The sequence below is a fragment of the Trachypithecus francoisi genome, unplaced genomic scaffold, assembly GCF_009764315.1.
Source record: "Trachypithecus francoisi isolate TF-2019V2 unplaced genomic scaffold, Tfra_2.0 Lachesis_group12, whole genome shotgun sequence".
Taxonomy (NCBI): Eukaryota; Metazoa; Chordata; class Mammalia; order Primates; family Cercopithecidae; genus Trachypithecus; species Trachypithecus francoisi.
In genome coordinates, this window is record NW_022681457.1 from 53,713,594 (window position 1) to 53,725,630 (window position 12,037).

At 46.5% G+C, this 12,037-nt stretch overlaps 1 protein-coding gene and 2 pseudogenes across 2 annotated transcripts in view; 2 read left to right on the plus strand and 1 right to left on the minus strand.

Annotated features, from left to right (window-relative positions):
- The window catches only part of LOC117091327, a 49,254-nt pseudogene extending 46,219 nt beyond the window's left edge, over positions 1-3,035 (minus strand).
- The window catches only part of LOC117093725, a 433,995-nt pseudogene that overhangs the window by 309,627 nt on the left and 112,331 nt on the right, over positions 1-12,037 (plus strand). The gene's annotated exons all lie outside the window — the stretch shown is intronic.
- The window catches only part of LOC117091330 (zinc finger protein 486-like), a 39,292-nt gene continuing 28,047 nt past the window's right edge, over positions 793-12,037 (plus strand). The window contains 2 exon segments of the mRNA XM_033223582.1: positions 793-830; positions 11,477-11,672. Coding sequence (XP_033079473.1) covers positions 793-830; positions 11,477-11,672 — 234 coding nt within the window.

Here is a 12,037-nt window from a genome sequence, read left to right on the forward strand (position 1 = left end):
TGCACACTTGTAGTCCTAGCTACTCGGGAGGCTGAGGCATGAGAATCACTTGAACCCAGGAAGCAGAGGTTGCAGTGTGTCGAGATCAAGCCACTGCATTCCAGCCTGTGCAGCAGTGAGAGATTGTTTCAAAAAAAAAAAAAGAAAGAAAGAAAAAGAAAGCAGAATCAACAACAACAAAAACACCTGAGGTCAAAATAAGTGAACAAATCTTTTCAAGGTAGAGATCCAATCACCCACCCCATCCTGTTCACATGCTCAATAACCATTCTCCCAGGAGACACTGCTCTATGCCCCAGTGAGTGCCCCAAGTGCATTTTACTTTGTAAGTTTTTATGCCATCTCACTGGAGTCATTTTCTTTTGTCTTTTGAAGTGCTTTTCACAAACTTTTTACTATTTTTCTTTCACCCCCTCCAAGAGCATCCAGGGGGCAGAAATTATGTTTTCCCCTTAATACCAGCATCTGATTGGCTGACCAGCAGTGTGTCTCCAAGAAATGGAAGTTAGATTGGGTGAAGACAACCTTCATGTCTCAAGGGCTAGCTTTTCAAAAAAAAAAAAAAAAAGTACACCAGGAGATGTCTTTCAGCCCCAAGGCTGCCACCTCCTCCCTTAAGAGGCTACACTCTATACTTCAGGTGGTCCTATGGGAGAAAATGACCCAAGAACTAATAGTCACTAGCCACTCTAGCAGACATAGCCATGGTGGGTATCTGGTTTATCCCCAGAAAGTACTAAAACCCAGGCCCAGAATAAAACTGAAGGTTGGCAGAGGACACATCACCCGATAATGTTTCCAGAGGGTAATCGTAATCTAAAAACATTCTGGTAAGTTCTCTGGAAAAATAAAAGAAAAGAGGCACAGATATTTTTTTAAATACAGTGTCAGGGGATTATTCTTTGCTTTCTTCTCATGGGAAATATTTACAAACAGAAAACATATCTCTTCAATAGGGCTGTGCAATGCTTTAAAAAATGATTGAGGAACATGGGGTACACTTGAGGCCCTGCTGGGGACAAATGTGAAAAACGCCAGGGAAAATCAGTCCCTTGTGGGTTGTGAAAATAATTAAGCGGCAGGCAATTAGACTGAGAAGGCTCTAGTCTTCTGATTCCTACTTGTAAAACAAATGTAAACTCAAGTGGATTTGTTAATAAATTACTACATTTGGGGAAACAAATTGCAGGCTTAAACAACTATAAACTGCCAATTAAGCTCTGATTGCATAACCAGGATATTTCCACCTTGATTGTACAAACTAAGAAGCTGCCGGGAGCGGTGGCTCACGCCTGTAATCCCAGCACTTTGGGAGGTCGAGGCAGGCGGATCACGAGGTCAGGAGACCGAGACAATCCTGGCTAACACTTCGAAACCCCGTCTCTACTAAAAACACAAAAAAATTAGCCGGGCTTGGTGATGGGCGCCTGTAGTCCCAGCTACTCGGGAGTCTGAGGCAGGAGAATAGTGAGAACTCGGGAGGCTGAGCAGGAGAATGGGGTGAACCCGGGGGCTGAGGCAGGAGAATGGGGTGAACCCGGAGGCTGAGGCAGGAGAATGGGGTGAACCGGGAGGAGGAGGTTGCAGTGAGCTGAGATCGTACCACTGCACTCCAGCCTGGGTGACAGAGCGAGACTCCGTCTCAAAAAAAAAAGGAAGCTAGGTAGTATTACCTAACCAATTGTTGAATTTGATTTTCTTCATCATTGATTTTACAAATGTCTTTCCTTCAAGCCCCTCCCATGGACCACAAACTACAAACTATAGCTGGGTGCTCCATGATTCTTCAATCATTCTTTGATTAAATTATTTACTTTTCTTTGCAGTGACTCCTATAATTTACTTTTTTCTAGACAGAGTCTTGCTCCGTCGCCCAGGCTGGAGTGAAGTGGCGCGATCTCAGCTCACTGCAACCTACGCCTTCCGGATTCAAGCGATTCTCTCACCTCTGCCTTTGGAATAGCTGTGGCTATGGACATTCACCATCACACCCAGCTAATTTATGTATTTTTAGTAGAGATGGGGTTTCCCCATTTTGGCCAGGCTTATCTTGAACTCCTGACCTCAAGTGATCAAGAGCACAGGACACAGGCTAGCGAAGACCAGTGACTCCACCCGTCTTGGCCTCCCAAAGTGCTGGGATTACAGGCTTGAGCCAACTCGCCCGGCCCCATAATTTTTTTTTTTTTTTTTTTTTTTTGAGACGGGGTCTCGCTCTGTTGCCAGGCTGGAGTGCAGTGGCACGATCTTGGCGCACTGCAACTTTCGCCTCCCGGGTTCAAGCGATTCTCCTGCCTCAGCCTCCTAAGTAGCTGGGACTAAAAGCGCCCGCCACTATGTCTGGCTAATTTTTGTGTTTTAGTAGAGACAGGGTTTCACCATGTTAGCCAGGATGGTCTCCACCTCCTGACCTCGTGATCTGCCCGCCTCGGCCTCCTTAGGATTACAGGCATGAGGCATCGCACCTGGCCACCCTTCTCCATACATTTTTTTTTCTTTTTCTTTTTTTGAGACGGAGTCTTGCTCTGTCGCCCAGGCTGGAGTGCAGTGGCCGGATCTCAGCTCACTGCAAGCTCCGCCTCCCGGGTCTACGCCATTCTCCTGCCTCAGCCTCCCGAGTAGCTGGGACTACAGGCGCCCGCCACCTTGCCCGGCTAGTTTTTTTGTATTTTTTAGTAGAGACAGGGTTTCACCATATTAGCCAGGATGGTCTCGATCTCCTGACCTCGTGATCCGCCCGTCTTGGCCTCCCAAAGTGCCGGGATTACAGGCTTGAGCCACCGCGCTCGGCCTCCATACATTTTTAATAACAGAAAACAGAAACTGTGAACCCCACGGACCAAAGCTCTTCCCATTCATGAACCCACAACCTGAGTCAGGATTCTCCCCCGAAGACCCTCCTGTGCTCGCTCCCCGCACAATCTGGGAGACGCGGCGCTGTGGATGCAGAGCTGCCGTGAGAGGGTTTCCGCCAGGGCAGTCACTGCGCAGGGAAGAGACAGGACACCCGGGCCGGCTGTCAACGCAGCCTCCATCTTATGGCTGAAGGGGACTGAGGCCGAGCTGGGCAAGGAGAACTTGTGGCACAGATTGTGGAGCTGACTGAGGGGAGGCCTGAGTTCTGCCACAGCCACTTCTCACCGGTTCCCATCAGCCCCTCCCGCTCACTCGGGATATTGGACCAGCACTCTCACCATTTCTAGGCTTCCAGGGGTTCCCGGCGTCTTAGCTGTGGCTCTCCCAAGATCTGCAGGTCACAGGGCCACAGATGTTGGACCTCTAGGAGCACAGGACACAGGATAGCGAAGACCAGACCTACAGCTCAGGCTGCAGCGAGAGACAAAGGCCGCAGCCAAACAAGGAAGAAGTCCTGTTAGCTCCAGCTGCGTGCCTGATTGGACGGTTTTCAGCCTAGCGTTTCTGATTGGATAATGCTTAAGGTCCCCGCCCCCTCAGGCCCTGAGTGACAGAAAACGTGATCAGGGCTGAATGAAGAAAAAAAGTCACAGCCTTAGCTGCAGCCTTTTTCAGGCAGGGCTTCCTCTCTGAGCTGAGCCAGGCCCAACCCAGAGCATGGGAAAATTCCATCTTTTTTTTACTCTCTCTCTTTTTGAATGTATTCAAAAGGTGAACAGAAGTATTTTGCTGTCATATTAATAATACATAAAATTTTGATTCAAGAAAAAAATCAACTTTTACTTTGGTAATAGTGTATTATCAATACTAAAACTAATTTTAATAAATCTTATAAATAAATCAAATTTGTCGTTTTTGACTACTCCAGATTTCCATATATATTTTGTAATCTCTTGTAATTTTTTAAAACTCTTTACATTTTATTTATTTATTTATTTATTTATTTATTTATTTATTTTTTTGAGACGGAGTCTTGCTCTGTCACCCAGGCTGGAGTGCAGTGGCCAGATCTCAGCTCACTGCAAGCTCCGCCTCCCGGGTTCACACCATTCTCCTGCCTCAGCCTCCCGAGTAGCTGGGACTACAGGCGCCGCCACCTCGCCCGGCTAGTTTTTTTGTATTTTTAGTAGAGACGGGGTTTCACTGTGTTAGCCAGGATGGTCTCGATCTCCTGACGTTGTGATCCGCCCGTCTCGGCCTCCCAAAGTGCTGGGATTACAGGCTTGAGCCACCGCGCCCGGCTACATTTTATTTTTATCCAAATTCTTTTTATTTTTTCAATTTGAAACGACCTTTAAGTAATTTCAAACTATTATAGAAGATAGAAAGAAATCATTTAGGGCCAGGTTCGCTGGCAAGTGCCTGTAAACTCAACATTTTGGGAGGCCAAGGTGGGTGGATCACTTGAGGCCAGGTGTTCAAGACCGGCCTGGCCAATATGGTGAAAACCCATTTCTACTAAAAATACAAATAATTAGCTAGGTGTGGTGTTGCACACCTGTAGGCCCAGCTACTCCGGAGGCAGAATTGCTTAAACCCAGAAGGCGGAAGTTGTGTAACTGCCCAAGGGGTTCACCTTGCCCTATGCCTAGACAGAGCTGATTCATCAAGATGGGGTAATTTGTGGAGGAAAAGTTAAATATTAAATTTGAACTTAATTGAACGTGGACACATTCAATGGCCACCAAGTTCTCAAACAGGTTGTGTGAGCTTCTTGAGGCATTTGTTCAGCGCTGTTTCAGAGAAATCTCTATTTCAATTTGTTTCTATATATTAGTTGTTGAAAAACAATAGACAATCGCAAAAACAAGTTGACAGTTTTGTATTCCTTGACCCCAGTCACAAATGGTCCTCGTGACTGGGCCTTATGCCAAACAACTTGTTACAAAACAGCTAGGGTACTAGACTGTGCGGAAGCTTCATGTGACCCTCCTCATCTGTGCAGGAAGGAGTGACTGACTCTGGAGCCCAAGCTGTTGCTTCCTGATCTGGTGGTGAATCCTCCATAATCTGGTGAGTGAATCCTCCATAGTCTGGTGAGTGAATCCTCCATAGTCTGGTGAATCTTCCATAGTCTAGTGAGAGAATTTTAAAATTCTCTGCCTCCAATACCCCCAGTTCTCCTCTTTGGCGATCGAATGGTCCAGGTAAGTGGGTTCTGCTCCCTGTGCCACCCAACTGGATGAGACCCCTCAACAGGGGCCGTCAGACACCCTATACAGGAGCAATTCTACTGGCATCAGTTTGGTGCCTCTTGAGGTCAGAGATTCCACATACATATACACCAGTATATGTATCTCTTTTCCTTTCTCCTCTTCCCATTGCAATTTGCTTATTATATCAACATGCTTATTATATCAATCCAGTTATTACATTGATTTGCTTATTATATTATTTGCTAATTATATCTGCATTTCCATTTACGTGGCATAAAGCTTATTTACTCTTAAAGGTATTGTGTGTGTGTCTTTTCTTCTCCCCTTGAACGTTTCCCACACAGAATATTTTTGATGTCACAAACAGGATTCGAAAACCAAACTGTGCTGCTTTTTGGCAGCAAGGACAGGGCTGGAAACTCGAGGAATTCCCATACCCATGGGTGGGAACTCCCCAATGTTGCTGTCAGTTCCTACAGGATTGAATAAAGGGGAACAAACACAGAAATGAAGACAAAGACAAAATATTTGTTTTAAAAGAAGGGGTTAGGCGGGGCGCGGTGGCTCACGTCTGTAATCCCAGCACTTTGGGAGGCCAAGGCGGGCGGATCATGAGGTCAGGAGATCGAAACCATCCTGGCTAACATGGTGAAACCTCGTCTCTACTGAAAATACAAAAAAAAAAAAAATTTAACCGGGATGGTGATGGACGCCTGTAGTTCCAGCTACTCAGGAGGCTGAGGCAGGAGAACGGCGTGAACGCGGGAGGCGGAGCTCGCAGTGAACCGAGATCACACCACTGCACTCCAGCCTGGGTGATAGAGCGAGATTCAGTCTCAGAAAAAAAAAAAAAAAAAAGAAGGGGCCGGGGGCTTCTCGCTTGTAGTGAGCAGAAGGCAGCCCTGAGTTTCCACAGGCCTTAGTATTTATTAGGTAGAATCAATAGGGAGGGAGAGGTAATGGTTGGTCAGCTGCTTGATTTATCACAGGTACATATAATTGCTTTCTTCATGCAACAGGCTTCAGATGTTCCTATAGATAACCACAAGGAGCGCTGCCCCTGCGGCGTGACTGCCCTCAGCACCCCTCTGGCAGCAGATGCAGTTTGTCAGTTTTCTTGACTGAGTTTGTCAGGACCCTCATTTTCTCTACCTCCAATACCCCCAGTTCTCCTCTTTGGCGATTGAATGGTCCAGGGAAACTGGCCTTTGTGAGAATTGAGAATCTGAATTAGTGCAATTTAAACCATAGACTGTGCGTGAAGTGCTGCAGAAGATTCCAGTAGGCAAAGGAGATGCTGAAGGGATCTCCTGGAGTGAATGGTGTTTGCTTACTGCTTATGAGTTAATGTATCAAGATAGGGAATAGTTGCTATAAGAGACATGTGAGCTGGAAAAGGAAAATGCTAATCTGATTTTCAGACTGGCCCTGGCCCAATGCCAGGCCTATGTCTTGACTGATCAGGCTCAAAGCTACCAGCCTGTTGCTGAAGAAAGCAACTGTCCAAATTACAATGTGTCCGGATTACAACGTGTTCAAGCCTTGCAATGACAGGCATTATAATGTATGGTGGTATAATTAATAGTGATTAGTCGCCTAAATGCTCCATTTGAAAGATACAGAATGGTGAGAATAGATAAGAGTTTACCAACCAAATATCTGCTGTCTTTAAGAGACTCACCCAACACATAAAAACTCACATCAAGTTAAGGTAAAGGGTTGGGAAAAAATAGTACCTGCAAATGTACCCCAAAAGCAAGCAGTAGTAGCCATTGTTACATCAGACAAAATAGACATTAAAGCAAAAACAGTTAAAAAAAAAAAAAAGACAAAGAGGGACATTCTATAATGATAAAGGGACTAGCCCAACAGGAAAATATCACAATTCTAAATATATATGCACCTAACACTGGAACTCCCAATTTATTAAACAATTACTACTAGACCTAAGAACTGAGATAAATGGCAACACAATGGGGAACTTCAATACGCTGCTGACAGCACTAGACAAATCATCAAGACAGAAAGTCAACAACAACAAGAAAATGGACTTAAATTATACCCTAGAACAAATGGACTTGACAAATATTTACAGACCATTCTACCCAACAACTGCAGGATATACATTTTATTCATCAGCACATGGAACATTCTCCAAGATAGACATATGATAGGCCATAAAACTAGTTTCAATAAATTTAAGACAATCAAATTTATATCAACTGCTCTCTCAGTCTACAGTGGAATAAAAGTGAAAGTTAACTCCAAATGAACCATGAAAACCATGCAAATACATGGAAATTAAATAAATACATGGAAATTAAATAAAAATAAAATTTAGGATCAACCTGTTTCTGAATGATTGTTGTAGGAAATCAAGATGGAAATTCAAAAATTCTTTGAGTTGAACGATAATAATGACACAATCTATCAAAATGTCTGGGTTACAGCAATAGTGGTGCTAAAAGGAAAGTTCACAGCATCAAGTGCCTACATCAAAAAGTTTGAAAGACCATAAGTAAACAACCTAAGATAACACCTCAAAGAACTAGAGAAACAAGAACAAGCCAAACCCAAACCCAGCAGAAGAAAAGAAATAACAAAGATCAGAGAAGAGCCCCATGGGGAGGGGTGGCTCTAGTCTCTGTGGACCAGCAGACTTAGCCTATCTTCCTGCTAGTTCTGAGGAAAAGGAGTAGCTCAGTTGAGTGGATTTCCCCCCAGCAAAACATCCCCCCTCCACCAAGTGCTTTAGTAAGTGGATTCTGCTCCCTGTGCCATCCAACTGGATGAGACTCCTCAACAGGGGTCATCAGACACCCTATACAGGAGCTATTCTACTGGCATCAGTTTGGTGCCTCTTGAGGTCAGAGATTCCGAGGAAGGAGCGAGCACTCCTCTTTGCTGTTCTCCAACCTCCTTGAGTGACAGCTCCAGGCACAGGAGTAAACCAGATGAATAGGGTCTGAAGTGAACCCCTAGCAAACTGCAGCAGCCCTACAGAAGAGGCACCTGACCATTGAAAGAAAAACAAACAGACAGCAATAACAGCATCAACAGGAAAAAAATGTACCCACAAAAGCCTCATCCAAGGCCACACATGGTGGCTCACACATGTAACCCAATACTTTGGGAGGCGGAGGGGAGCAGAGCACTTGAGGTCAGGAGTTTGAGACTAGCCTGGCCAACATGGTGAAACCTCGTCTCTACTAAAAAATACAAAATTAGCCAGGTGTGGTGGTGCATGACTGTAGTTCCAGCTACTAGATAGTCTGAGACATGAGAATCATTTGAACCTGTGAGGCAGAATTTGCCGTGAGCCATGATCATGCCACTGTACTCCAGCCTGAGTGACAGACAGACTGTCAAAAAAAAAAAAAAATCTAAGGGTCAAGCAGCCTCAAAGATAGAAACTAGACAAATTCACGAAGATGAGAAAGAATCAACAAAAAACCGTTGAAAGGCCACAGTACCTCTTCTCTTCCAAATGATCAAAATGTCTCTTCAGTAAGGTGCAGAACTGGACAGAGGATGAGATGCATGAATTGACAGATGTAGGCTTCGGAAGATGGTTAATAACAAACTCTGCTGAGCTAAAGAAACATGTTCCAACCCAATTCGAAGAAGTTAAGAACCTTGATAAAAGGTTAGAGGAACTGCTAACTAGAATAACCAGTTTGGAGAGGAACATAAATGACCTGATGGAGCTGAAATGTTTGGCATGAGACCCAGTCACGAGGGCCCTTTGCCAATGGGCTCAAGGAATACACAAAGGTTAACTTGTTCTTCAATAACTAACATATAGAAATAGATTGAAACACAGATTTCTCTGAAACAATACTGGATGAATGCCTCCAGGGGGTCACACAACCCGTTCTGAGACTTGGTGACCATTCGTTGTTTGTGTTCATGTTCAATTGAGTTAAAATTAATATTTAACTTTTCCTCCCCAAATTCCCCCCCCTTTTCTTTTGAGATGGAGTCTCACTCTGTCGCCCAGGCTGGAGTGCCATGGCAGGATCTCAGCTCACTGCAAGCTCTGCCTCCCGGGTTCACGCCATTCTCCTGCCTCAGCCTGCTCCCTAGCTGGGACTACATGCCCCTGTCGCCTAGCCCGGCTAATTTTTTTTGGTTTCTTTTTTTTGGAGAGACGGGGTTTCACGTGTTAGCCAGGATGGTCTCGATCTCCTGACCTCGTGATCCTCCCGCCTCGGCCTCCCAAAGTGCTGGGATTACAGGCGTGAGCCACTTCGCCTGGCCAAATTCCCACTGTCCTTTTTTTGTTTGTTTGTTTTTGTTTTTGTTTTTTTTTTTTTTTTTTTTTTTTTTTTGAGGCGGAGTCTCGCTCTGTTGCCCAGACTGGAGTGCAGTGGCGCAATCTCGGCTCACTGCAAGCTCCGCCTCCGGGTTCACGCCATTCTCCTGCCTCAGCCTGCTCCCTAGCTGGGACTACATGCCCCTGTCGCCTAGCCCGGCTAATTTTTTTTGGTTTCTTATTTTTGGAGAGACGGGGTTTCACGTGTTAGCCAGGATGGTCTCGATCTCCTGACCTCGTGATCCTCCCGCCTCGGCCTCCCAAAGTGCTGGGATTACAGGCGTGAGCCACTTCGCCTGGCCAAATTCCCACTGTCTTTTTTTTTTTTTTTTTTTTTTTTTTTTTTTTTTTTTTTTGAGGCGGAGTCTCGCTCTGTTGCCCAGACTGGAGTGCAGTGGCGCAATCTCGGCTCACTGCAAGCTCCGCCTCCCGGGTTCACGCCATTCTCCTGCCTCAGCCTCCCGAGTAGCTGGGACTACAGGCGCCCGCCACCTCGCCCGGCTAGTTTTTTTTGTATTTTTTTAGTAGAGACGGGGTTTCACCATGTTAGCCAGGATGGTCTCGATCTCCTGACCTCGTGATCCGCCCGTCTCGGCCTCCCAAAGTGCTGGGATTACAGGCTTGAGCCACCGCGCCCGGCCATTCCCACTGTCTTGATGAACGGGCTCTGTCTAGACAAAAGGCAAGGTAAATCCCTTAGGCTGTTACACAATCTCCACCTCCTGGGTTCAAGAGATTCTCGTGCCTCAGCCTCCGGAGTAGCTGGGACTACAGGTGTGCGCACCAGCACACCCAGCTAATTTTTTGTATTTTTAGTAGAAATGGGAGTTTCACCATGTTGGCCAGGCTGGTCTTGAACTCCTGACCTCAAGTTATCCACCCACCTTGGACTCCCAAGGTGCTGGAATTACAAGTGTGAGCCACCGCTCCTGATTCTAATGATTTCTATTTCCTGTAACAATTTGAAATTACTTAAAGGTTGTTTCAAATTGAAAAAAATAAAAAGAATGTAGATAAAAATAAAACATAAAAAGTTACAAAATTACAAGAGATTATGAAGTATATGTGTAAATCTCGAGCTGTCAAAAGTGACAAATTTGATTTATGTATAAGGTTTTATTAAAATTAGCTTTAGTATTGGTAACACATTATTATCAAAGTAAAAGCTGATATTCCCTTGAACCAAAATTTTATGTATTATTAATATGACAGGAAAATACTTCTATTTTTTATTTTTTCTGAGACGGAGTCTTGCTCTGTCACCCAGGCTGGAGTGCAGTGGCCTTATCTCAGCTCACTGCAAGCTCCGCCTCCCGGGTTTAGGCCATTCTCCTGCTTCAGCCTCCCGAGTAGCTGGGACTACAGGTGCCCGCCATCTCGCCCGGCTAGTTTTTTGTATTTTTTTTAGTAGAGACGGGATTTCACCGTGTTAGCCAGGATGGTCTCGATCTCCTGACCTCGTGATACGCCCGCCTCGGCCTCCTAAAGTGCTGGGATTACAGGCTTGAGTCACCGCGCCCGGCGACAGCAAAATACTTCTGTTCACCTTTTGAACACATTGAAAAAGAGAGTAAAAAAAGAGATAGAATTTTCCCATACTCGGGCCGGGAGCGGTGGCTCACACCTGTAATCCCAGCACTTTGGGAGGCCGAGACAAGCGGATCACGAGGGCAGGAGATCCAGACCATCCTGGCTAACACGGTGAAACCCCGTCCCTACTAAAAATACAAAAAACTAGCCGGGGGCGGTGGCGGGCGCCTGTAGTCCCAGCTACACGGGAGGCTGAGGCAGGACAATGGCGTGAACCCGGGAGGCGGAGCTTGCAGTGAGCCGAGATTCCGCCACTGCACTCCAGCCTGGGCGACAGAGGGAGACTCTGTCTCAAAAAATAAAAATAAAAATAAAAAGAATTTCCCCATACTCTAGGGTGGGCCTGGCTCAGCTCAGGGAGGAAGCCCTGCCTGAAAAGGCTGCAGCTTTCATCGCTCAGCCCAGCATCGGATCACATCTTCTGTCACTCAGGAGCTGAGTGGGCGGGGCCTTAAGCATTATCCAATCAGGGACGCTGGGCTGGAAACCGTCCAATCAGGCAGGCAGCTGGAACAAAGAGGACGGCTTCCGGGTTTGGCGCGGCCTTTGTCTCTCGCTGCATCTGGAGCTCTAGGTTTCCTCTTCACTACTCTGTGTCCTCTGCTCCTAGAGGCGCAGCCTCTGTGGCCCTGTGTCCTGCAGGTATTGGGAAATCCACAGCCAAGATGCCGGGATCCCCTGGAAGCCTAGGAATGGTGAGCGTGCCGGTTCGACATCCTGAGAGAGGGGAGGGACTGGTTGATGGGAAGTGGCTGTGGCGGCACTCAGGCCTCCCCGAAGTCAGCTGCACAGTCTGCGCCCCTAGTTCTTGCCCAGTTCGGCCTCAGTCCCCTCCAGCCATAAGATGGCTGCGGCGCTGTCAGCCAGTCCGGGGCGTCCTGTCTCTTCCCTGCGCAGTGACTGTGCCCTGGCCTGGCGCCCTCTTGGGTCGCAGCTCTGCACCCGCAGCTCCGGGTCTCTCCCAGATTGTCAGGAACCACGAGAAGGTCATGAGGGGAGATCTTGACTTGGGGTGCGCGTTCACGAATGGGAAGAGCTTTGGTCCTTGGGGTTCACGGTT